This window comes from Periplaneta americana, chromosome 7 (genome assembly GCF_040183065.1).
Source record: "Periplaneta americana isolate PAMFEO1 chromosome 7, P.americana_PAMFEO1_priV1, whole genome shotgun sequence".
NCBI lineage: Eukaryota > Metazoa > Arthropoda > Insecta > Blattodea > Blattidae > Periplaneta > Periplaneta americana.
Window position 1 is genome coordinate 7,163,039 of NC_091123.1, and position 27,860 is coordinate 7,190,898.

Genomic DNA, 27,860 nt, shown 5'->3' on the forward strand with positions numbered 1-27,860 from the left:
GTTCTATTTCAAATTGGAAGTCTGTAAAATTTCTTTAACTCAAAACAACAATAACAGTCTGATCGTTGCCCCTCGCTGTCTTAGGCTACGCAGCCTGTTATGGTTTTAGTTCTTACTTTCTCTTTTGTTGGCATGAATGTGAAAAGTTGTTTTGAAAAACTCTCATTCTTCATGTTCTTGTTGTCATGTTTTCAATTCAACGTGAAATTTGGAATTAATTCTAAAATCTAAATTTGTCTGTTTTAGCACCCATTTAAGTCTCAAAATAATGGTCAACAATGAGAATTAAACTTATGAAATATTAGGATACAAATTAAAAAAAAACCAAGAATACATTAGGAACAAATGTTAATTTTATAATATAGACGTGGAAAAATTATTAGCAAAATGTACGATTTTTGTGACATCATTTTACAAAATTTGGCTTTTCAATTTAGAAAACTGTTGATATTTTTGTGTTTATAGTACTCACAAATATGTAAAAATGTCAACTGCAATCACAATTGAAAACTCAAATTTTGTAAACTTATACCATAAAAATCGTCAGTTTTGCTAATAATTTGTCCATGTCTGTAATTGGTTGGTTTTCATTGCCAATTCCTGATAACGAAGACATCTGATTCTTTTAAAGTTATTTCAGCTTAACTGATAATTAGTTTCAATTTTGCAACCAGTGGGGAGGCTCTGAAATTTAGACACTTTTCTACTAATATTGTTACTATGGTGACATATTACCGAAACCTGAGAACAAAGTAATGATGGATCTGGACATAAGAATTTTGCTTTTATACATGAAGAAAAGGATCATTTGCCTGCAGCAAATCCACTATAAGAGATCACCGATTTTTCCACCAAAGACAGCATTTTTATAGTTAGAGGAGGAGATATATTTAATGTGAGAAATTAATTAAACAGCAAAACACGCAATAAATGAATACAAGCCATCTATAACATTTTTATTTTAGTAGGTTATTTTACGACGCTTTATCAACAGCTTTGGTTATTTAGCGTCTGAGTGAGATGAAGGTGATAATGCCGGTGAAATGAGTCCGGGGTCCAACACCGTCAGTTACCCAGCATTTGCTCATATTGGGTTGAGGGAAAACCCCAGAAAAAACCTCAACCAGGTAACTTGTCCCGACCGGGAATCAAACCCGGGCCACCTGGTTTTACGGCTAGACGTGCTAACCGTTACACCGCAGGCGTGGACCATCTATAACAAATGACAACAGAAACAAACTCGACAATAGTTCACAGCCCATTGATAAATATGCGCGATATGATCATAGTTGTTACAGAATGTATTAACTTAACAAAAAACGCCAGCAGTGTTGCTCTGTTAGGTAATGCGATTATGTGAAAATTATTATAGCGGAAATAATAAGAATTTCACCTCTGCCAAACCTTGACACAACACACCTCGTGTTATGCATTTTCTAATACTGTGGTCATTTCTTTTTTGCACATAAAATATAAAAGATACGTAATGCAAAGCAAAAGCTGCTCTGATATATAGATGAAGCCAGTTTAAACTGTCAAATTAAAGTGGTGCAAATCTAGACATTTGCATCTCGGTACTGTATTAGCAATTAATCAGTTATCTCAGCCTTGCGATTCTATATTTAACTAAGCAAGGCTCTGGAACATTGCAATGACATGCACTGAAGTTTACAAAATTCTAACTACTAGGCTACCAATTTATAATCTAAATATTCCCTTTTAACAAATTCCCATACAAAATTTATGTTTCTAACTATTGCCCATCAACACGCAGACCATGTTATGTATTTGAGCTACTGAAACTGGTACGTACTAAAAGGTATCTAGACAAATAAGCTACCGTAACTCTCAACTATCGATATTATGGTGCACTTCACAAATATTGCAACAAACACCATTAACACAAATCGATGCTCTTCCAAAGCACAGTGACGTATCAGCTCACTGCGTTAAAAACTATCAATATTACATAGGCACTGGACACTTAAGTGTTTAATGAATCACGAAACATGTGCATCATGCTCTGCATTGCCAGTTGTAGACACTCACTTTACTCAATGCTATTTTCTAGGATGATAATTCTGCTTGCGTACGTCATCAGAACACATTATTTTATTTTTTATTATTGTACTGCAGTGATGAGTCCATTTATTTTTGAGCTATGCAAGCAGACTCACATTACATCACCTAACTTTTCTGAATATGCAAATTTTTAAGCATTTTTCTTCGATAAAAGAAAAATAGTGATCAAATTCCCTGATTTTGTTATTTGTCACATTCTACCATTAAAAAAATCATGCAAAATGTTATTAGGCACACTCAGAATTTGCCAACCTACAACACGACTACCAGGTGTACCTTGCAACAGCTTCACCACAACTGTAATGTAACAGGCAGCAACAAAAATCACGATATTGCTTGATGCACGAAGTGACTGCACAGTTCTGTGTGCGTTGTGTATGAGTACATAGAGATAGTCTGCAGCCGCTCTTATAACAACAAAAAAAAAATTTTTTTTTTTTTCCAGCCACCATATTTTAAATGATGTGTCCCTTGTCAACTGATTAAAATTAGATTCCATACACTTTTAAGTTCAACAGCATTAAAAAATATAGAAGCCATGTCCAAACGCACTAAACTTAAACACAAATTAACAACAATTCCAAACTGAAGTTCGTAACTTTCTATTATTGCACAACAAATACGTTCACCAACTTAAATCTCTACAAAGCTTATGACAATTGCTGTAACAACAGAAAATATTTATTCATAAAATTAAATATCGAAGTAAAAACTATTCAACTAAAATAATGTTTTATGAGTATTTTTAAACAGATCATTACACTTAATACTATTACAATACAGGACATATCAAAAGTCCGGTAACACTTTCAATATTTTATTACACAAAAAACTACAAATGATAGCACTTTCAAACACACGTCAGTTTAAAGCCAAACTCTCAAAGTTATTCAGCCGCTTAATTTTCAGCGACGAAGCGACATTCCATACGAGTGGGAAAATTAACAAGCACAACTGTCGTGTTTGGGGTACACAGAAACCTCACAGAATCATTGAACATGAGCGTGATTCACCAAAGGTGAATGTTTTCTGCGCGTTGTCACAACGAAAACTGTAGGGACCTTTCTTCTTCATTGAGGCTACTATGACTGGACATTCATATCTGGACATGTTGGAGCAATGGTTGGTGCCTCAACTTAGACAAGATCTCGATGACGATTTCATCTTTCAGCAAGACGGGGCTCCGCCACATTTCCACAATGCAGTTCGTGCTTACCTGAATACGGAGATGTCTGATCATTGGATAGGAGGTGCTGGAGTAAGGGACAGATGTTTCATGACATGGCCATCAAGGTCACCCGATATGACTGCATGTGACTTTTTTCTATGGGGATAGCTAAAGGACCGTGTGTTTGTACTGCCTTTGCCACGTGATTTAGAGGAACTAAAAACCAGAATTCGAGAAGCTGCCGCCACGGTCACAGAGGATATGTTGAAAAGGGTGTGGGAAGAGTTTGATTATCATTTGGACATCTGCCCAGTCACTCGTGGTTCACACATTGAATCTCTGTAAGGTGTAAACAGAACTTTGAGAGTTTGACTTTAAACTGATGTGTGTTTGAAAGTGCTATCATTAGTAGTTTTTGTATAATAAAATATTGAAAGTGTTACCGGACTTTTGATATGCTCTGTACAATGAATGTGCTCAAATCAATAGCGTCTGCAGGCTGATATATTGTAATTAGTAAACCACATGGAAAATATATATTGCCGTGAATACAATATGTTAAAATATCTACATAATATATTAGAAAGGAAACAACCTGATTTCTCAGTAATGCCCCTACTGGCGCCTCTGTGGACACCCATGGTTCGAGTATGGAAAGAAAGAAAGAAAGAAAGAAAGAGAGAAAGAAAGAAAGAAAAGAAAAGAAAAAAGAAAAATAAATAAAGAACTAAATAGAGAAAGACGAATAAATGAATGAATGACTTAATTAATTAATTAACAAAGAAATGGAGTAAACGAATGAATAAACGAAAAAATTAGTTAAGAACGATATTTTCAAATTTTGCAACAGCAATAGAAATACCCTCAAGAAAACCTCTATCAAAAAAAGAATAACTTCACACCAGTTGACAAAGATGCACATCATACCTCTTTCCAATATTGATTTCACTTTGATACGAGTTTTTCATTTATACCACCTTATAACAACACATCTTAATAAGGTGGAGTAACTGAAAACTATGTGAATACTTTAACACTGTGGAATTAACCAATGCTTAAAACCGAAATTAATAAAATGCTGCATGTAAAGGTACTGGAAGCAACTCTACCATAAATATGGAATCCAAGGAAGCAACACTGTTTAAAAAACATCACGACACTACACTGTCACCTAAAACAAAACTTCCTCCATATAGTTTACAGTAGAGATGTTCCTCAAAATATCACATATGTTAGTTGTCGAGTACACTGATATTTTGACAATACAATATTTAAATAAGTCAACATGTCGGAATGTCAAAATTCAATATACTGTTACATGACACATCTATTACCTTAATGTAATGGGAACTCTTCTATGAACAGTGATCAAAGCAAGTTTAACCCTGATTTTCATAAAAATGAACAGAAGCCTGGTACCACCTCCATTACCACGTGGGACATACAAGCATCTTCATCTGATAATTTAATCCTTCAATATTCAAATAGTGAATCCGATATAAAAACTTGATATTGAAATCACAAGCTCACAAACACTGATATATTAGAAGTTACTGTATTTCCATTTGCGAGGTGGAGTGAGGGGAAAGGGGAGTTGCATACGTTTTAGGATCAGGCCATCAGCAGGTGACGCTTAAATTCTGGCTTTGAACAGCCACAGGTGATTCTGATGACCACAGCAATTCAAAATCAGAATATTATCAGTGTTCCTTCTGTAATGTGTGAACCTGCACTAAGTGAAGAAAAGAAAATAACTGATTGGCAAGGGCACGAAAATATTAGGCCATGCATACACGACTGTGTATAACATTCAGACAAAAAATTAAACAATAACTGAAAACTATGCTCACTAGTAAAGAAAATGTATATCATGTGTTTTTCTGACTATAGGACATAGGGACTTAATATCATCAGAATCATAGCCTATCCATACTAATAATAAAACTGTAACCTACATTTCTCTGGTAATTTTCGCTTTTGCAAAAATAAATTAGTGTTAATGTGTGTAATGAACTATGCTGAGACCGAAAATCGCAGTTCTGAAACGTTTGTTTCTAACTCTGTCTGTTACCTTTTCACTCGATAATGGCTGAACAGATTTATATGAAAATTGTTATACAAAATAACTTAGGTCCCACTTAGATTTTAGGCTATATGACATTCAAAATACTTTCTTTAAAAGGGAGGTTGTAGGGTGGCATCCTGCCTAGGACTTGCATTACAGAATGCGCCCTGGTCCGGGTCCTCATGGGGGAAGAAATTTTCTCATGAAATTTCGGCCAGTGTATGGGACTGGTGCCCACCCAGCATCGTGATGCCCTTGAAGAACTACGATAGGTAATTAAATCCAGTTGCGAAAGCCAGCTATAATGCTTGGAGGACCATCGTGCTAACTGCACGATACCTCCATTCTGGTTGGATGATCGTCCACCTCTGCTTCGGCATGTGGGCGTGAAGCCAGCAGCCGGCTGCTCGGTCTAGGCCTTTACGGGCTGTAGATTATTATTATTATTATTATTATTATTACTATTACTATTATTATTATTATTATTATTATTATTATTATTATTATTATTATTATTATTGTAGGGTGGCCTGAAGTAAATAAATCGAAATATCTCGATTATTGATTTTTTTTTTTTTTGGGAGAATGTTATATTAACAAATGCACACCTTCTCACTTGTATAGAATACATTACTGCATGAACAATGTGGAAGCCAGGGAATGCTTCCTTTGCATATTTTTTCCTCTCTTCACTTGTGCTATTTATTATGCATTTGTGTTTGAGTAATGAAAATGTCACGCTTTTTATACTGCAGCTAAAAAAAATTGCTGAATCAACATTGTTTCTTCTTCTAATTTCTTACTGATAGCCTGTCCTATAGTACTGCACATCCCCTGAGATTCTGGTCACAGCCTGATACTTTCCCAGGCCTGATATGGAGATTGTAAAATGAATCAGGTCCAAGCTTGTGAGCAAATCATAAAGGAATATGACGATAATGAAGCACGCTTGTGAGTTAGTTAGGGGAGTGTGTATGATGATACTCCAGTTTTATAGACAGTCAATTCTACAAGAGGAGAGACAACTATATTTACACATGTCCTGATTAGAGAGAGATTTAGAGAGTCAGAAATACGTAAGCACAAGATTCATTATAATCATCATTCAACAGGTTTTCTGCTTTTAAAAGCCACTTAAATATATCAAACAGATTAGAGTAATACATGAATACAGGTGGTTTGTATATTGTATTAATACATCTTATTTCACAAAGTAGTAATCACCCCCAATAAAGTTTGGGGCATTTCTTCTCTCAGGAGCAATGACGAACGACTAATGCTCATAGAACAGTGCTTGCTGATCTATGACGCGCTCTATTTCTACTTAAAAATATCCCTTTCTCTTTCCTCCAAAAACATATCGGATTTGAAGGAATTCTCGTTTATGTTCATAAAAATAAAATAAATAAATAAACTGCATGGATTTCATATGATTTCCATTCTCTGTCCTGAGAGTTGATATGGGCTTCATCAACAGTCAGGCCTCTATCACTTCCTACACAGCTACAGCCTTCAAATTCCTCTAATAAAAACGTACACTCTAAGTTATAAGTGCAGACCATCTCACGAACAAGTGCAGTATTTTGAGGAATGGATTGCAGCCCAAAAAAATTATAAAAGATTTGAAAAAATTCCAGTTTGAATACTTGACCTTTATATAAAGCCCCATGCCTCCCCTTTATAAAAAAATCTAAAAAGGAACATAATTTATACTGACCAGCCTCATGGGCTAGTGGTCAGAGCTTCTGCCTACAGTTCATGAGGTCCCGGTTCGATTCCCAGTCAAAACACAGGAATTTTTCCTTAAAGAGGAATATTCCTGTGTTCGTCCATGGTCTGTAAATTAGGTTAGGCTTAGGTTTAAGACCTGTTCTGGCACTTCATAATCATCCTATCATATCATTGGGGCAGCGTAACTCCAGGCGCCCCAACCTCAGAAGTGGGTTACAAATAAGCCATTGCCAGGAGAGACCAGAAATGTCAAATGACAACCTGGTGGGGTGGGGGGGGGACATAATTTATGCAATAATTACCGAGGATCTGAAACAAGTTAAAATATTTGGTATTATTATGGATTATAAGATGAGTTAGAATCAACACGTATGTGTCAATTAATTCAGGTTACCAAATTATTTATAAAAAATGCATATTACGCTTTTTCAATAGCATTTTACTATATGGTATTTCCTTTTTGGGATAATAACTAAGGTTCTCTTTTTGCAGAAGAAAGCAATATGTATTTTGACGGATTCTCCTCATGATCCTCCCTGTACGTCCTTCTATATCAAAGACATTTTGCCTGTAAATAATTAATATTACTTAAGTTAAAATTTAAACGATTATTCCTCTAGATTTAAGATTCATGAATATCCAGCCAGGTACAATTATTTATGTACTGCCTCATGTCAGATTGGATAAATCTAAGAACTGGTTTCATTTTATGGGCATTACTCTTTTCAGAAGCCCACAAGGACTCTTACAAAAAGTTTCAATCTTTGGCTAAAATAATCCCTTTTGTAACACAAAAGAATTTTTTAGGCAACCGTGAATGTTTGCTTCCAGCCTGTATTATCTTGTATGACTATGTCTATACACCTCTACATGAGGTTATAACAATACAATAAACCAAATCAATCATTTTGCACGCATGTGTTTCGTTTGATAAATTAAAATTAAGACAATAACTAGAGGTCACTACATACAGCTCATTAACATGGTACGCAATTCCTGCCAATAAACTCAGAGCAAATGCTGGGATGTCTCAGTAAGCCATGCCACACACTGTTACTGATGTAAAATAATTTCAAACTCTGTATGTGTTCATCTCCATTCTGATGCCTGAATTTATTTTCAGCAATAAACGATCCACAGTAAATCAGTGTGAAAATGCGATATTGCTTCCAAAAACTGCAAACGAAATTTTAGAGGACCATATGTTGAAATTTTCATATTCAAGAAGGCTTGTTGCATTCAATTTCTATAATTTTGTTTCGTGCCTTGTCCACCATAAGACCACTGTTGTCACTTTCCTTCTTAAGAAATTTTATAGCCCTCAAGCTGGGCAATTTGAACTCAGTACAGTTGAACCATGAGGCAGAACCAGCAAATATTATATCACTGAAGACGACTTGACATTTACAATTTTTTAAAGATAAATATCACAATGATGGAAATAATTTTTGAGATAGAAATTAAAAAAGAAATGATAATGAAGTTCAATAAATGTAACATAATAATAAATTATTTTCTAAGCTTACTGTAATTTTTTGCCCCATATGAGAACACACTATGATCTTTCCTAAACTAACCACTTGTGTGTTGTAAGAATTGATATTTTATAATTCCATTATTTTGGACTACACGACTCTCTTCCTTAATTCACTACACTTATGTGAGATGCCCCATGTTTAGAATAGCAAGCTCTGTGTTTACTTTTATACATACGTTAAATACTTTATGTACCAAAAATTTTTTTTCAGGGACCTAAATTTACAAAAACTGTAATATACCAACAACAATCACATTTTAGTAATATTATTTATATCACTGAGTTACATGCCAAAATTACTGCTTAACAAGCATAAAATAGTATGCTTGGACCCTTTAATCCAAAAACTGTTTCCTTGAAATGGCAGTATGTGCTATTCTTAAGAAAAAACAAGGGAAGATCTACTAGCTTATAATAGTAGAGAGGGAATTCAAGACTAGAGATATAACACCACCATCTTTGGAGGATTAAAAGTAAGCAAGAGTTTGGTATGTAACATTCGAATAGGATTCGAAACGCAAACTAAAAAGATCAGATCCCTCTAGAGATTCAGGGTCCAACAAATTCATCAAAATCAAGACACTGTTCTAAGAGAATTACATGACATCTCTGAATGAAATTACAAGTTCATAATTGATGAAAACCTCTCTGATACAATATCAATTAGTGATATGGAAACTTGACATTCAATAACACACTGATTAATATATTTTCAACAATATTCATTCTTCTTTTATAATTCTAGGAAAGATTATAATCCTGGTTTCATTGATTGGATGCAAATTCATTAAAATCAAGTTTTTAACAGTTACCAAGGGAAGAATCCTCATACAAAAAATGTGCATTAAAATACACTTGAAAAAGCACCCACATATAAAACCTCCATACCAAACAGCACGTTTCATTCCTAACACTCACGCCACATTCTCTCTAAAATATAACATACTATGAAATCAGTCCACAGGGGGAATAGCTTAATTTACATTCAATTAAAACAAACTGGAAGATGTTGTAACTTATCTTCCTCTGCGAGTCATCTCGTAATAGTCTCAAGTCATGGTCAGCACTGACATGTTCATACTCTACCTTAGTAGTCAAGGGGCTCACCCACACAGGCACATCGCAGGCGCCTCCGAAGTGGAAGTTCGTGAGCCCGGCTACTAGAGAGCACGTTACCGTCTATATCAAACCCGGATCGGCTGCACTACCGTGTTGTTGTTGATTCTTGTCGTCGTCTGGTTGTTTGAGTTCTCGTCTGGTTCTATGTGCTCTGTTCTGGCATCGTCGTCATAGTAGCCGGGGTTCAGGATGATGTTGGGAACCAACTCAATTACTTCCTGCTCCTCCCGACGAACTGAAAAAGCACCACATTTACACTGATGGCAGGGCTTCCAATGTGTGTACACAGTGAAACGACCACTTCACCTACTGCTACTGCAAGAAACAGTTCCTTTTTCTTTATTATTATTATTATTATTATTATTATTATTATTATTATTATTATTATTATTATACAATATTACTGTGATAATGAAAAAGTACACATTAAATCAACGGCTCTTCCTTGTGAAGCAATAATAGATTGCGAATTCAATTACAGTTACTCAAAGGGCATACCAGAGAGAATTTGGTGTTCGTAATCCCCCCAAAGAAACACAATACTGGGATTAGTAAACAAATTGGAAACAACTGGATCTCTAAAATAATAATAATAATGTTGATGACAATAAATATACAGAATAAAGAATAAACATCTGCGTATCTCGTGACAGGGAATCAAAACTCCTGCTTAATTTGACGTTAAAAACTCGTCATTAAGTGAATTTCCAGCCAAATAAATAAAGAATTTTCAACATTTGCTATAGAAGTTAGTAATCTCCCAAAGACACACTACATTTGAGGTATAACAAATTGTGGCTAGCATCATTCGTTTTGAAATAAAGAAATGTGTTAGTTCTATATAAATCACTATGAATAACCTGATCAAAAACATTCCTGACCTAGCAGTTTAGAATGTACTGCCATGACAACAATACTATCAACAAATCTGTAAAAACATTATTCAGTTATTTTCTTGTTTCTTTTCTGTACTATTTTTCATACATAACCATAGGTAATATCATATAATAGAACCAGAACATTTGGTAACTATTATTCCCATTGTTTTGGTGTATTTAGAAATTTTCTGTGAAATGTCTACTTCATCGAAAAGAGATAATGTGTATCAGAGATATGGAAAATAATTTACTCTTTCTAATATTTTTTAAATCTAAACATATTTTGCTAGATACGATATTTTCCGCAGAAGGTCATAATTTTTGTTTCTTCAGAATAATATTTGATTCTCCGTTTCCTTATTACACTAGTAGGTATATTTCTATATTTTCTGTAAGAATTTAATAAAACCATGTTTTGTAGGTCACGTTATTCCAGATTTAGCAGTTCTCTGTTTGGAATACATTGTCATGGCAACAATATATATCAACCAATCTAAAGCTCTGAAAACATGCTCTCTTGCCAATCTTATCACAATTTCAGAATGGATATCAATCATCATAATATCTGTCACGTATTAAGTCTGACTGACATGTTTATAATGACATAAAAATCGTAATAAGTATGAAATGTTACAGTTACACCTACTGTGTATTGAAATAAATAATGTGTGAAATCAGAAATCATTTTAAATAAAACACTGGAATTTCATTCAACAGTAAGACATTCTTCACTTAATGATTACGAGTATATTATGCTCTTTTTAAATAATATGAGTAAATTAAATATAAAATAAGAAACTGTAATGAACATTATCATTGTAAAAATTAATTAATACTACCACAATTATTACTAAACAGCACAAAACAAAATTATAACAAAAGACATTTTTCTGATATAAATGAGGGCAATTCTGAAAGTAATACCATCTGTTTCTGGTAAATCTGATTGCAAAAACGACTTCTAGCCATGCTATATCAAGATTTGAGCTTTCCTGTCCATGTCCTGAAGCAACCATTGAAATTTGAAATTCACCAGCATATGAACATAATTTTATGAAAAACAGACTGTCCATATCAACAACATGAGGTATTATGTAGTAGATTAGGGATGTGAGTGATAGATGAGATGGTTTATTAAGACATGGCGTCCTTGCACCACAACGACCAACAAAGGATAATCCTTGTGTACATCCTACAACAAAATTCCAATAATAGATGTAGCTCCACTGAAAAAGATGTCTCAAAATGCAGGAATTCGACAACAGGAAGTTCTTCAAGCATGACGACACAAGCTGAAATTTTACAGGAGAATGCAAAGCGAAATTTCGATAAAATGCCTTGTCAAATATATCATTTAAACCTGATCTTCCTCCATCCAATTGGTCTAATAAAAACTGGACTTGAGAACTACATTTCTTCAATACTGATGCTGCAATCAAAAGTGGACTATGCAAAACGAAGTAAATTACACAATTCTTAAAGGTTCTCGAATAAATGACAGTCTACAAGAACTGAAAAAGTAATAAACATCTGAACTATGACATGACACGTGAATTTTATTTCTCTTCCTCCTGTATTATTTGAGAAAAAATGTGGCATTACTTTCAGAGTGACTCTTGCTTTAATATTAGTCTGCATAAACAAGACAAATCAAAATAAACAAATAAATATATATTATTTTAATGTACCGAAGTACATATTGTGTTTCCATGCAGATATTCTGCGTCATCGTACGATGAAAGAGTAGTGGAACGGAGAAAAATTCTCTCTGGCACCGGGATTTCAGCTCTACGTGCTGATGCTTTATCCACTAGTAATAATATATTAAATTGAGATGAGCCGTCTATGCTTATCTAGTTAAGCATAGACGGCTCATCTCAATTTAATATATTATTACTACTTGCTTATCGGAAAAATCATATAAAATGAAATTTATCCACTAGGCCACACCGGATCCCATCCCGGTGTCGGATCGAATCGTCTCAGTTTAAGTTCCACCTCTTGGGTTCCCTCTGCACTACGTCATAGATGTCTATGAACGTAGGACAATGTCCACATATGTGCGGAGGTGCACTTATATGAGTCACTGATTGGCCGGGATCTGATGGAATAAGCATCGTCTTAAATCACAAAGTGATTTACGCATATCATATACATTATTTTAAAGTACCGAAGTAAATATGAATGTGTAAATCACTTTGTGATTTAAGACGGCGCTTATTCCATCGGATCCCGGCCAATCAGTCACTCACACGAGTGCACCTCCGCACATATGTGGACATTGTCCTACGTTCACAGACATCTATGACGTAGTGCAGAGGGCAGGCCACTAGGGGGAACCCAAGAGGTGGAACTTAAACTGAGACGATTCGATCTGACACCAGGATGGGAATCCGGTGTGGCTTAGTGGATAAAGCATCAGCACGTAGAGCTGAAAACCCGGGTTCAAATCCCAGTGCCGGAGAGAATTTTTCTCCATTCCACTACTCTTTCATCAAATAAATAAATGTTTAGAAAGTAACATAAAAGGAAATAAATGTATAGTAAGAAAGACACAAACAGAAACTTTTATACAAAGGATACAATAAAATTACATAAAGTTGTAAGAACACAAGAAAAAAGTAAAGAAAACATTCAGACTGAATTGTGAACTATTACATGCTATAGTCATTCACTGGCTTCTGTTATCTTTGGAGCAAAGAATTGAAAATTATCAAAATTTGCATGCACGTTCCCAACAAAGCAGTAAACATAATTATTTTAACACGAACACAAAGATTTCTTGGCATGTATAGGTTGATATTATATTACAAAATAGTATACCAAGTCAACTTTCATGGGCAGATAAACCTACTGGGTTGAATGGGAGTACGAATTATTATGGCCTCTCTTTTCCAAAAAAAAAACAGAGCTGTGTATGAAACTTCGTTCATATTTAATGGACTATAAAACAGCAGTTTAATTTAAAACTTAAATGTAAGCACCGTATTAAGCTTAGTAACAGTAATTATTTTCCCACCATAAAAATGAAAATGTTGATGATGAAACAAAATATTGAGATTTCTATGGAATGGATGTTTTCAGTACATATTAAAAATTCTGACATGTCATTTGTTATGTCGATGGTCTCTGGCAAACTTTGTTAATGGATTTGGGAATAGGTTTTACTAAAAGTAAGTTCATGTTGCATCCTGCCTATAAAGAACAAAGCAACCATTTAGTCCATTTTAGTGACATTATCTTCTTCTCTAGTTCGTCTTCAAGTAAGAAAAGCTTATCAATAATACTGCTTAAATCGATATGTTGCTAAAATTATTTGCATATAAATTTAATCTAAAATGTTTACTAAATGACAAAACAACTGGAATGAAAGTCGCAAAACTTAAAAGAATAATTAAAACAAACTGGGAATAAATTATTGTATTACAAGTTATTTACATTATGCATTTTACCTTCTCTTAAAAATATGTTTAAACAAAAGTTTCAGATTTTAATTACATTAATATTTGTTCTGGCAAAATTTTTTTAAATTAAAACTCGGAGTTCCAGGCAAATTACTTACATGTTAGTCCAATTTCGTGTTTTGTTTATATGGTTTATGATCTGAATTCTAGAGATACACGATGTGAAAACTTGAAATTATATGTAATATTTGATTTTATAAACATTTTTAAACATATTTTTCATTTCGGAAAGAATAGAATTGTCCAGTAAGAACTTAAAAAATGATGATGATTATTATTATTATTATTATTATTATTATTATTATTATTATTATTATTATTATTATTATTATTATTATGGTAACAGACAAATGGTTTTCTACGCAGACACGAAACACAAAATAAGATAGAAGTTTTTCTAATATAAACAACTTCAAACATACATAATTAACTTAATTAAAAAAAATGTGATAAAATTAACATCTGGAGGGAATACATTACAATACTACATGTTATAAACTGTTTGAAACAGAATGAATCCATCAAGTTTACTGGAAAATTATGGAAGGTAATTCAGAATTAAATTTATTTTACTCAGAATAGGGACAGAAAACGAATGGAAAGTACTGTTCATTATTATACAGGGTTATAATCCCTACTTACAACTTGCGATCTTCCACCAGTTTCAAGCAACTAGCAACAAGAATAGAGATTTTAAGTATTGCAGTACTGAAAAGAAAACTGAATATGTAATATGTACTATACACATATACCGGTACACCTATTTCAAAATGATGGTAACACTTTCATATGATTATATTATTATTAATTAATGATACAAAAATACTGTGCATGAAATTTATCTAAGAAAGTCTCAGAATTTTTATTGACAAGCTATAAACATTCAATGTAAGAACCCTTATTACATGGCATACATCGACATGACTATCAAATTCTTGCTACTCTCTCTCCAACATATACCTATTTATGGATGAAATCGCAGAAATGATCTGATGTCTTAATTCTTCGAGGTTTTGGGGTAGAGATGGCAGATAAACTGCATCCTTCACACAATCCCAAAGAAAAAAAGTCACATGGTGTTAAGTCTGGTGATCTGGGAGGCCAAGGGCAACAGGCAAGATCAGCAGCAATTCAACAATGTGGTAGATGGTAAACTGGGAAATGTGTATGAAACAACCTTTATACCAATGTCACTGAATTTGTTTTCACAAACTGCAGAATGTAAAATTATTTATGTTGTACACTTACTGTTGTTAACAATGTATCCCATGGCAACAATAATAATATATTTCCTGAAACTCAGAACTTGAAAGTTTGACTACCAAATGACCGAATATAATTTTGTGCAAGATCGTGCGTATTTGCTTGGTTTCCGCACAAAACCAATCCGCGGAAAGTCTAAAATTCCACATTCAGTATTCCCAACCTAACACACATAACAATTTCCCTCTTCTTACTGCTTAAGTGACATATTGATTTTACTGCTTTAGGCTTTTAACATATTATTTTTAGAGACGTTCAATATAGTAATAATTATAAATTGGAAACTTACCACTGCAATTTCACCTAAATTGCAATGTTAATTATTGTTTTTAAATATTTGCAAAAATTAAGTAAACTCTATAACTCCACTAAAGTTACTGCATTCGTGATGTAAGTAACATTAAGGAAGCCATGAAAAAATCAACAAGATTCCAGATGCCGATGTTATTACTGCAATATGTTATATACATAATATTGTTAAAATATTAAAATGAAAAATAAATCATTACATAACCTTACCATTTGTTTTCAGTTCGCATTTATAGACTGGGGGAAAAAAAGACAGACCTATATCACGGCATGCTGGAGTATAGTAAACACAGAAAACATTTTAAAGCAACAATGTTGAAGATAGATATTTTTGTTCCGCAAATTTGCCGTCATTGAACAGAAACCAAGATGGAGATTTCATTGCAACTAATTAGAAATTCCTCTTTCAGGTATGTAATAAACGATCTTCGCACAAAATAATGTACGATACACGAGCAGTATGTTTTCTTTCAATTCTCGGAAATTAAAAAAGCTCAACTACGTTTCGCTTTTTCAAACTTTTCCTCGAACATGAAAACTTCAACATACCGCTCTTGTAATGCATATTACTATTAATTTCTTATTAATATTTACTTAATAATATAATCATATGAAAGTACTACCATCATTTTGGAACATGGTGTGCATACAGAGTATTCGGAAAATACCCTCCAAGAAACACAACACGTGATCAGAGGAGATCAAACTATGTGAAATCAAGATAGAAACTTACTTCATAAAAAGTCAAATAGGACACATCGCATTTCTGTAGGCTACAGCACTCTAAATATATGACTGGAGTCCTGTAAGCTTCCTGTAACAACTTCTATTATGTTAAAAGTGGTTATTTATAAGTTACATAAACAAAGACGGCACTACACTGGAGAAACTAGCTTAGTAGAAGGAAACAGTATATGTTTTACTGGAGTACAACAATAAATAAAGAATACACATGTCCAGAAGGCTAATAGGCAGGCAAAATATTGCCCCATTGGCAGTATTAAAACATTTATGTTTGTGAATCCCAAATTCCTTCAAGAAAATTAGCACAGTGACGAAGTAATGTGAAGTGCATCTAGTCCTGTGTCAGTCATCCAAGCATTACTGCAAGACATCATGCAGACAGATGTCCTGCACACCACCATAGACGAGAAACAGCATTTTTTCCAGTGTTTTGATAATATGCCCCATTTGACTCACAGATACAAGTCACAGCAGACAAATGAGTGACTTGAATTAAGTGATATTATGTCCTCTAGCCTGCAGTGCTGTTCTTGGACGGAATTTTTCGATCATGTGTATATAAACATAATTATTATATTACGTAATATTTCATTTAATTTACATTTTGAAATTTCCGCTTTAAGTAAACTGTATAAAATCTAATGTTATACATTATATATTAAAATGTATTTTAAGATAATTAATTGTAATATGAGTATGTTAGATCCTACATTGATCTTACATTTGTTTTCAACTAAGCATTTATTTAAGCTTTAAATCATCTTCGTTTCTTGTCTAACTTGTTAAATGTGCGAGAATTTCTCCCTGAGCACGAGTTTTACTTTTTCAGGGATGCACTAGAACATGGATTATTTCTATTTATATAAGAGTTTTTTACTAACAATAAAGGTATCATAAAAAAAATATTACAACACATACAATAGTATATTATGCAACGAGCCTATAATGGTAGTAATTAAGACGCGAGTATGTTTGTTTATGAAACGAGCACAAGCAAGTTTCATAATTTTCATACGAGCGTCTTAATTACCATTATAGGCAAGTTTCATATGACCTTTTATACTCGACCATATTTCTAACTTGAAATTATTCATAAGTATTCATGTTATGGTTATCTAAGTGAAGAGTGGAACTGACCTTCTAAATTGTGAGATGTGCGCAGACGCGAAAGTATTGATTTTTTCCGAGGGACGAATGTCATTCACCTTGATATAATCTAGAGAATAACTTGAACATTAATATTGATATAACCTGGAAATTGATTTAGAATTGAAAAACGAGATGACAAATTGAATTTCTTTGATTATTTACAATTAACGCTAATTATTATAGTAATAGAACATAACCTTCTGCGACAGTATTGGATTTCCAGCCTCCGTGACGTTTCACTAATTGACTTTCGATTGCATATCCGAGAATAATCGATACTTGCAGTTTTATAATGGTACAATGGTGATTTCTCATTGGCTGAACAACTGAACTATAATGAATAGGTGTACTTTAATGAGGTGCATTAAAGGGCTACTACCAGGTGTATAATTACTACATTTCGGCATGGTCGAGCATAAAACACATTATCTATTTAATTTGCTTCGTTTTTAGTGTGAAAATAACCGACATATTATCTCCTTCTCACAGAGTAAAGTAAAACTCTGACAAAAATTCAGGGGAGTATAGAAGGCTTCAAAATTAGAAACTTCAAAAAAGAAACATATCTCTGCCTGAATAAATACGAGCTTCTAGATTAATTTCAGTTCAAAAGCAGTTTTCCTTTAGATTCTCTGTATGTCCACAACGTTTCTTACTGACACTGTGTATCAGAAAATTGATATATGAAGCATATGTATAGATATACTGAAGTCAATCAACAGAAAAGCACATTTTGAATGCATGTTATTCCTGTTATAAACATAAGCAACCAATAACATTTGCTTTTGCAGTCTTATTTTCATCTGGGAAAGTATGAAATTGTCTTGCACTTCCATTTTGTTAACAGCTGCAACAAGTTGACTTTCTTACTGCATCCTATTTAATTGTATTTGTAAAAATAGAGATTTTATATTCAATAAAAAATTGCAATTACCAATATTTTCTTAAGCAGTTAAGTTTTTAATCTTTCAAAAAGGAAGAATTCTCTATAGTTTCACAGAGACACTACTTCTTTGCAAGCCATCCTACACCCAACTAATATTTAAAATATATCGAGTAGCAGTGTTAAAGAAGATATTTGACCAGTTACGAGGTATTATTATGTTCTTATATCCTGGAATACAAAAGAATTCAAATCATACTTTCACATTATTTGTCACTGGTAACGAAGCAGATTATTGCTTAGTCCTCGACTGTAGATGATAATGACGACAATTTCGCACTAAATAATCTGCAAAACAGTGGTTGCTCCCCTTTATATAGAGCTAAGATCAATAGTAGAGTGACAAAGTTGAAACAATCTAAATAAATAACCTTTTTTTAAGCTTTTATAGACTGAGGAAAATTATAAATTTGTCCATTTTAAATTGTTTATAGATTACGAAAAAGCATATGACATTGTAAACTGAGAAATATTGTGGAAAATTTTAAAGAAGAAAAGCATCACAACATCCCAACTTCAAAAGGCAATATAAAGTCTACTGAAATATAAAAAAAGTTGCATAAAATATTTCAAGGATGAAATTATCAGAATCAATTACTATCAATTAAGGAATCAAACAAGGACACAGACTACCACCAGATTTATTTAATAATTATATTAACAAAATTTTCAAAGAATGGAAACAAACAATTAATAACAGAATTCAGGAATAAAATTGAAACTACAATGCATGTTAATTATCAGGTTATAATAGTAAAATCTGTGGATAAACTTTATTGCAAATAGCAGTCAAAGAACTGAACAATATTCTTAAAAAATATATCAAAATATCAACCTCAAAAACAAACAAAGGGTCGAAATTGTTATTGATGATAAAATAATAAAACAAGTACCTAATTTCACCCATTTGGGAAATTTCATAACAAGTGAAGGAAAAGACATGAACATTAAATTGCAAAAATATAATAAAATGGAGTAATTAAATGTCACTTTGGTAAATTAATGTTGACTGAAACCAAATTAAAGTTTTTACTTCAAAACTAACTCTCCTCTAGGGCAGTGGGACTCTGGGTAATAAATCAAAATGATACAAAGAAACTAGAGGCAGCATCAAATGAGATTTTTGAGACCACAATTAGACTTCAAGAAATCGGACCATCAAAGAAATACAGACATTCAGGAGAAATTAAAAAAAGATAAAATTACAGTTGACGACATAACCTGTTATCAGAGAAAATGGTCCAGTCATTATTTCGAATAAATTTTATTCAGCTTCCTCCAAGTGAAGGCTGCCTAGAAGACAAAGCTTACCATAAAATTGTTGTTATAATGAAAAAAAAAAAAAAAAAAAAAAAAGAAAACAATGGAGAAGAAAAAGAATAAGAAATAGCACAATTAGAAATAATTGGAAAAGACTAAACAAAACATTATTAATTCCAGAAGAAACATAAAATTTCCTAGTATCTATTTGCTATTGGGTGATCACAGTCGTCTATTTAGCACTAGTTGCAAGACCCAACTTAAGTGAGCAGATCGCCATAGGAAAGAGATCAATTTATATAACTGTAGAGATGGTTTCTTAGGATTTTTATAGATCCTTTCACTGCAGACATAGATACTTCAGTGACAAGAGTTTGTCCAGTTTGTCCTAGACCAAACTGCTTGCAAAAATGCGCGAATGAACCCAAACCACATCCCAAAATTAGTTGTAGAACACAAACCTACAGGTAAGAGAGCCTTGGACCAAGCACAACAAAGATGGCAAGATAAGAACACCTCCAAGAACTACAATGGCACACAAGATCTAAACTGGACCAAGTTCAAGATGAAATACAGTCAACTTAGAAGCCTGTATATTCACACACAGTGCGTTCACATGTGAGTAACACTGAGAATCTGCATTAACTTAAGTGACAGTATAGTGCACGTAGAGCATTCCACAAGACAATGTGTGGACTTGTGAGTGCTTGAATATTTTCGTAATAAAAACAAATATATTCATATAGAATGCATACACATATTCTAGTGCTGGTGTGAACATAGACAGCATTAAAAATATTTTATATTCAAAATTGATGTGAAGAAAAATGTGAAATAAACACTTATAATGAAAATTTTGGTTCTGTCTTGCTTGTGTGTATTTTTTATGAAACATTTCCACTTACATTAACATAATGCTTGTTTCAATCTACTTTTATTACTTCTCCAATGAAACATTGGAGTCTGGCTTTGGTTGAACTTTTTCATAACAGTTCAATAACAGTAAACTTATTACAATGATATATGGTATCATAAAATCACTGCACTACTTTTTATACTTGTAATATGTATTGTAGACTATGGAAATTAGTCCTTAAGGGCCGTATTCATAGACATTTTTAACGCGGGCTTTTGGTAGATGATCAGCGTTTTTCATATTCATAAACCAGTGTTAGTGATAGTATATGATTTGAATTCTGTACTAGTAACCAGTGGATAGCCGGGGCTAGCTTAGTATGCTCGTAGCGCGTGCTGCGAAATGTCTATGAATAGCACCCTTAAAAACTGAAGATAGACTTATAGTATCATTTCCGATCCATGTTGCTAAATGCAACAAGAAATCTCCTTTAGAAGCACGAGACAGCTGGTGAGACTCGTAGTAGCAAGTGTTAAAACAGCCACCCTAGCCCATTATCTCCTTGCTCAGTTGCCTCGTGAGTGATGTCTTATTGGTGTCACTTATGAGGTTCCAACCTGTCATCGGACAGTTGACTAAACAACAACATATATAGTGAGATTAGACGTTAGTACATTTTTACTGACTCTGATTCAGACTCCACGGCCATTTTCTGACAAAGCAATATGTTTTATTTGTTTAAAAAATATTTAATATAACTATTCAGTTTTCAGCAATAAATGTACTTTCACAGTTTTGAGTAAGAAAAACTACGATGTATTTTCGTTATAGCAAGCAACAAATAGTTTTCTAATTTCACTACATTTTGAAAAAAAAAATATATATATATATTTTACAACATTAAGAAATACCTTAACTCATTATTTTCGAAGTACATAGGCCTATTTAAGCTTCACTGATCCATAATGATGAAATTCTAAACTTCTAAGGTATCTTTTCGTGTAAAATCTCTAGATATATTTTCTAAAATACTATGATTAGAAACGTTTATATACTCATATTTTGCATTATGTATCAAATCAAGAACAATTTGATCAAGAGAAGATAAAAAAATTACCTGACCTCTGAAGCATGATCTACAAATATTTGCACATACTGGTAATAAAATAAATCATTGCAAAATTTACTGAACACTATTTACAACAAAGAAACACATTAGAAATATTACGAAGTTCATAGGTGAAACAATTCTTGAAAATGCACTATTGTAATTTATGTTTTAAATTCCACTAACCTAAACACAATATTTATTATCATTCTTATTGATTTGAAAAACTTATAATAAAATGTTGGAAACAAATGTAAAGAAAAAAAAAACGATAAATGTATTCATTTGTTTCTCATCACGAAATGGCGTGGAACAAAAGAATGGTAATGTATTCATTTGTTTGATTGTTTAAGTCAGTGTCCAATAGGTAAGTTTACTCAATTTTGCGTTAAAGCAAATCTTTTCAGAATTACTCCATGTGACTTCAAGTATGATGCCAGTAATATTAGGAAAGACAACATTTGATGGTCTTTTGACACATATCGAAAGTATCAAAGATCTCTTATAATTTAGGAAGATATTCTTTTGAAAATATTCTACACAACATTATCCTTATGACCCAGACACAAATTTCATCCCACCATAAAGCTACATTTTTTAGTTGCATGCAGATGTACTTACAACTGTTCTAAACAATAAAAATCTTCCCTATTTCCTAATAAAAATGTATTTACTTTCAGTGCCAATGCATTGATAACATCACGTTTTCCTAACATGTACCATTATAATATTTACAGAAATTCCTACAATCCCCAAAAGCAATAATGAATTATGGAAATCACCATTTTTACCCTCAATAAAATCGGCGCCAGAACTGAGATAAACCTTCTATGACTATCCAGATAACTGACAAAGAATGGTACTGACTCTGTGTAAATATACAGCAGAATATATAGCTATATGTCATGTTTTATTATATGGTCTCAAAAGACGAATCTGAACAAGAATACAAGAGCTAATGATTGCAAGCAAGGAAATTTTATACAATAAATGTGATACAAATAGGCTTGCTGTTGGTACCATTTCCCCCAAGAAGGCACAGTGACATGTAGACTGGTAAAACATATAGACAAGATGGCATTAAAACTGACATCAATATCCAGAGGTCTATGGGAATAATGTGATTATTTCAGGACATTTATGTCCGTGAATTTTACTTTACTTTTTATTTATTTTTTTATACAAATGAGAGTACTTGGTTATCTCCATTCAAGCACCCCTCTCTGGGTAATGTGCCAAACTATAAGTAGTTTTCTATCCACAATGTCCATGGCATACTACATAGATGGATCAACGCTGCACAAGGTTCATGATTATGAGTAATGAAGAGAATATGCTGTGCAAAAAAGCCGTTACCGACGTCTTTTGACGGCAGAAATCCCATTCGAACTCGCTGGAATTTTAACCCAGGTTTCCTGTATAGTTTTCCGTTGGCTAATATAGAAAAATGCCCAATAAACAACTGTATTACTTACTGATAATGAATAAAATCCAGTGGTCATATAATAAAAGTGGCAATTATATTATATAAATACACAAACATGAGAAAATCTGTAGTAAATCTTCAGAATTGTCTATTCCTTTAGTGAAAGGGTGAATCTTCAAAATTATCTTTCGTGAAATGGCGTACCCAAAATCTTTTACGGACATTCAAAATTATCTTGAGGGGATGCGCTACTGAAAAATATCAGTTTTTGAAGAAATTTCATGTTTTTTTTTTACTCTAAAAATATTTTACTTACAAGCCATGCAAATATAATATAATATGTGAAATAAATGAAATTCTGATTTTTGAGTTCCAAAAAACGAAATTTTGAACATTACCCTTGCTTCATATGCTAAATTCCCAATGCTCCAATACCACAAGCTGTCCTTCAGCTATAATATGCACTATAAAAAACATAGAAAACTCTTGTTTTAGATTCCAAAAAAACGGTTTCCAAAAATAAACGTGTTATTTTCAAATTTTATTATTTAAAAAAGTTATTTCTTGACTTAGGTCATTGAAATTTTCCAGATTAATTCATAATCATGATCATTATATGCTGTTAAAATTTCAATACATTATCTCTTAAAATGTAGAAATTAGAAAATTCAGTAGCGCATCCCCTTTAGTGAAATGGCATATCAACATGTTTTACGAACATTCAAAATGATCTTCAGTGAAATGGCATACCCAAATGTAATGTTTTACGAATATTCAAAATTATCTTTAGTGAAATGCCATATCCAAATGTTTTATGAAGATTCAAAATTATCTTCAGTGAAATGACATATCAAAATGTTTTACGAATATTCAAAATTATCTTCAGAGAATGCCATATCCAATGTTTTACGAACACTCAAAATTATCTTAAGTGAAATGGTTACGAGTATTCGAAATTATCTTCAGTAAAAAAAAAAAAAATTTACGAACATTCAAAATACCCTAATATTTTACGAGCATTCAAAATTATCTTCAGTGGAATGGCGTATTCAAATGTGTAATGAAACTACAAATGATCTTCAGTGGGATGGCACATCCAAATGAGTAAAGAAACTTCAAAATTATCTAAAGTGAAACAATGTACCCCAAATATCTAAAGAAAATAATTATGTTCCCTTAGTGAAATGGTGTACATACCTCAGGGTGGGATAAGTGGTCAATAGACTTTGGAGCTCACATAGATATTTTATTAACGACAAAAACCTCTCACGCTTTAGAGTATTTTCCTTGAATTTCAGAAAATCTTATAAATGTGTAAAAAAATAATATTACATCAATGGCAGTTGTAATTTCAAATTCATTATAAAATTACTCAGTACAGCAGAATGATCATAAGAAAGAAAGACTTCTCGCTTCTTTAATCTAAAGAGAGAAGAAATATATTCTTATATTCATCACAAATGATTTCACCAGACAATGATGAATCATCAAACAATGCGAAGTCAGTCATTTTGTAAAGCCTATTTTACATTATAAAACTGCAATGACACATTAAATCAACGCACATTAACTTGAAAGTTGAGTGTAACAATTGTAGCAAGTGAAACCAGCATTCCAAGGAGAATGTACGAGTCAAAGATGATGCGAGACTTGATTTAGTCAGCCAAGAGGAGAGTGAAGCAAAGCAGCCCATTCCTGTAAGTGCAGCTGAAGCATTGAGTTACTGCGACATCTCCACAAGACAGAAGACCGTGAGTGACCGGCACCTCGGAGTGAGAGGAGGAAAGAAGAGATGACGTCCATTATACCTACCTACTTCAGGACTTACACAATGATCACTGCTTGCTGCTTATCATCAGAGCAGATTGCTTGGTCAATGATGGCTGCAGGCATGTGAATTGGTTTAACTTGACACTCATCACCCTTTTCTACATAGGCTGAAATCAATAAATTATACGAAACATGCCATAACTGCAATCCCCACTTCATGCAAAATTATACCAGAGGCCTTTCTGAAGAAGACCCACTACCCCAGCAAAATGTACAAAGGGAAACTGCGCAGAAGCCTGAAATTAAAGTAGCTGAGAAGGGATTAATAATTTCCTTAATATTGATTAATAAAATAAACTGTATTCACAAAACGGAAAATGATTGTTTCCATATTATAAATTCAAACTTTACATAATCTGTGCATAAGATATCATCGTTGATTTTATGAAACCTCCTATATGACAGTACAGAGCATAATTTTTTTCAGAAGGAACAAAAAAGTAATTAAATATCAAGAGGGCTTACTTACTTACAAATGGCTTTTAGAGAACCTGGAGATTCATTGCCGCCCTCACATAAGCCCGCCATAGCTCCCTGTCCTGAGCAAGATTAAAGCAGTCCCTACATCATACCCCACCTCTCTCAAATCCATTTTAATATTATCCTCCCATCTACGCCTTGGCCTCCCCAAAGGTCTTTTCCCCTCAGATCTTTCAACTTACACTCTATATACATTTCTAGATTCACCCATATGTGCTACATGCCCTGCCCATCTCAAACATTTATATTTAACGTTCCTAATTATGTTAGGTGAAGAATACAATGCGTGCAGTTCTGGTTCTGTAACTTTCTCCATTCTCCTGTAACTTCATCCCTCTCAGCCACAAATATTTTCCTAAGCACCATATTCTCGAACACCCTTAACCTCTGTTTCTCTCTCAAAGTGAGAGAACAAGTTTCACCGGTAATATAACTGTTTTATAAATTCTAACTTTTAGATTTTTAGAGAGCAGACTAGATGATAAAGGCTTCTCACCTGAATAGGCATTTTCCATAGTTATTCTGCTTTTAATTGCCTCTCGAATGTCATTTATATTTGTTACTGTTGCTTCAAGGTATTTGAATTTTTCCACCTTTTCTAAATATAAATTTTCAATTTTTATATTTCCATTTCGTACTATGTTCTGGTCATGAGACATAATCATGTACTTTGCTTTTTAGGGGTTTACTTCCAAACCTATCTCCTTACTTGCTTTAAGTAAAATTCTCGTGTTTTCCCCTAATCGTTTGTCAATTTTCTTCCAACATATTCACGTCATCTGCATAATCAAACAGCTGATGTAACCTATTCAATTCCATTCATGCTAGCACAAAGATTTCCTTAGAGTCTAAGGATGACTGGAACTAGTGGAACCAAATGTAGGACTCTTGTAATGAATGATATCAGCTTCACTTCTCTCAAGGGAAAGTTGTATTTAGGATTTTTCAATATAAAAAAATACATAATCTGCAGCATTTCAACTAACGATACTTTTGTCCAAAGGATAAATTTATTTTACAAATAGCAAAGTATACAACCTGAATATTTTCAGTATTTTCTGAATATTTAAAAATCATCAAGAATTCGAATGTATTTCTTTAACTGAACTATTTGATGTGATGTAGTCTTAAAAAAAAAAAAAAACATGCACAGGATGGAGAACTCTCATGTAAACCTCCAGTACGCATTTTATACATCAGAAGAAGAGACTGTCTATGTAAAGGACAAGAAATTCATAGCCCCAAAAGGGATTGTGAATAAGCTTCTGAAACTGATTGAAGTGTCACAGTTTTCTGATGTTAGAGAGACAGGCACAATACATCTACATAATTTACGTACTAAGGATTAACCTATTAAATCCTTAGATATATTCTATATCTACTTCAACAGTAATATGACCATTTAAAACAAAAATTATATTTAATTCCAACAAACGTTGCTTCTTTTTTTCTTAAAAAAAAAAGAGAGAGAGAGCACTCCGGATTATACCTTGGTAGAAATGCTAATTTTCTAACAAATTTAGTTAAAAATGGATACTGGTAAAGTTTATGCACAGATTAAAAGATTAGTACAGTGACAGATTAGGATAGGCAATCTACAACAGCTGCAACACCTTACAGTTAAACAAGCTATGTACTGCTGGCCCTATACTCAAGTTACAGAATAAGCCTTAGTAATACTGAATGTCCAAAAGACTTCATTAAATGCAAGCATTGCTGGTTTGTCATAGCCCTTACCATTACACTGTGCTACTCAAGAATTCAGATATGTTAAAATCTCAATACCTATTTCCTAAGCCTTTGCTTCTAGAAACCAGAACTGAATTGTCATGAAAATTTCTTTAATATAAACAACTCTAAATACAACAAATGAAGTTGAAAAAAAAAATAAATGTATTAAACCACATTACTTTTTACTTCTACAAAAAATTTTGATATTTTAAACACAATTTTACAAGGACTGTCCCTACATTTCTGTGGGGATAGGAGGGGAAGAATAAAATAAATTAAAAAAATAAATAAATAATTTACAAGCACACACGCATCTGCATGCAATTATGTTATATAATCACAAATTTTATCTTCTGCAGAAGCCCTTATACAATCTGCACAAAGTATGAAGTTTTGTGTGTAAATTTAATATAGAGCGACCACAATTCTTTTAGCCAAAAACTGTATTTAACCACAGATTTTGGACTGAAAATGGAACAGTATCATAGGTAAGTTAGCTCCTTCCCCTTCTGATTTTTTTTTTTATTAGATGTGATTATTTTTTTGCATGCCAGTAGATTTCTGGTAAATTGGATTCTATCATCTGAAAATATAAATCTTAGAGTGTCATAAATATTCGCTTAGGGTTTCGATGAATTTGTATCTTTTAGTGGTAAGCCAGAAATATATATACTTTAGTACACACATAGTTTACGGCAAATTTAGACTTTTAAGATA

General features: G+C 32.9%; 1 protein-coding gene across 2 annotated transcripts in view; it reads right to left on the reverse strand.

Moving 5' to 3' along the window:
• LOC138702846 (cell adhesion molecule DSCAML1) overlaps window positions 1-27,860 on the reverse strand; it is a 64,782-nt gene that overhangs the window by 19,770 nt on the left and 17,152 nt on the right. Inside the window, exons 6-7 of one of the 2 annotated variants that reach the window (XM_069830193.1) lie at window positions 24,915-25,039; window positions 1-9,937 (exon numbers count right to left, since the gene is read on the reverse strand). The exon at window positions 1-9,937 is cut by the window's left edge and continues 19,770 nt beyond it. In XM_069830193.1, coding sequence (XP_069686294.1) covers window positions 24,927-25,039 — 113 coding nt within the window. In that variant the 3' untranslated portion in view covers window positions 1-9,937; window positions 24,915-24,926. The remainder of the gene's footprint in view (window positions 9,938-24,914; window positions 25,040-27,860) is intronic. The other variant, XM_069830192.1, reaches the window with a different exon arrangement.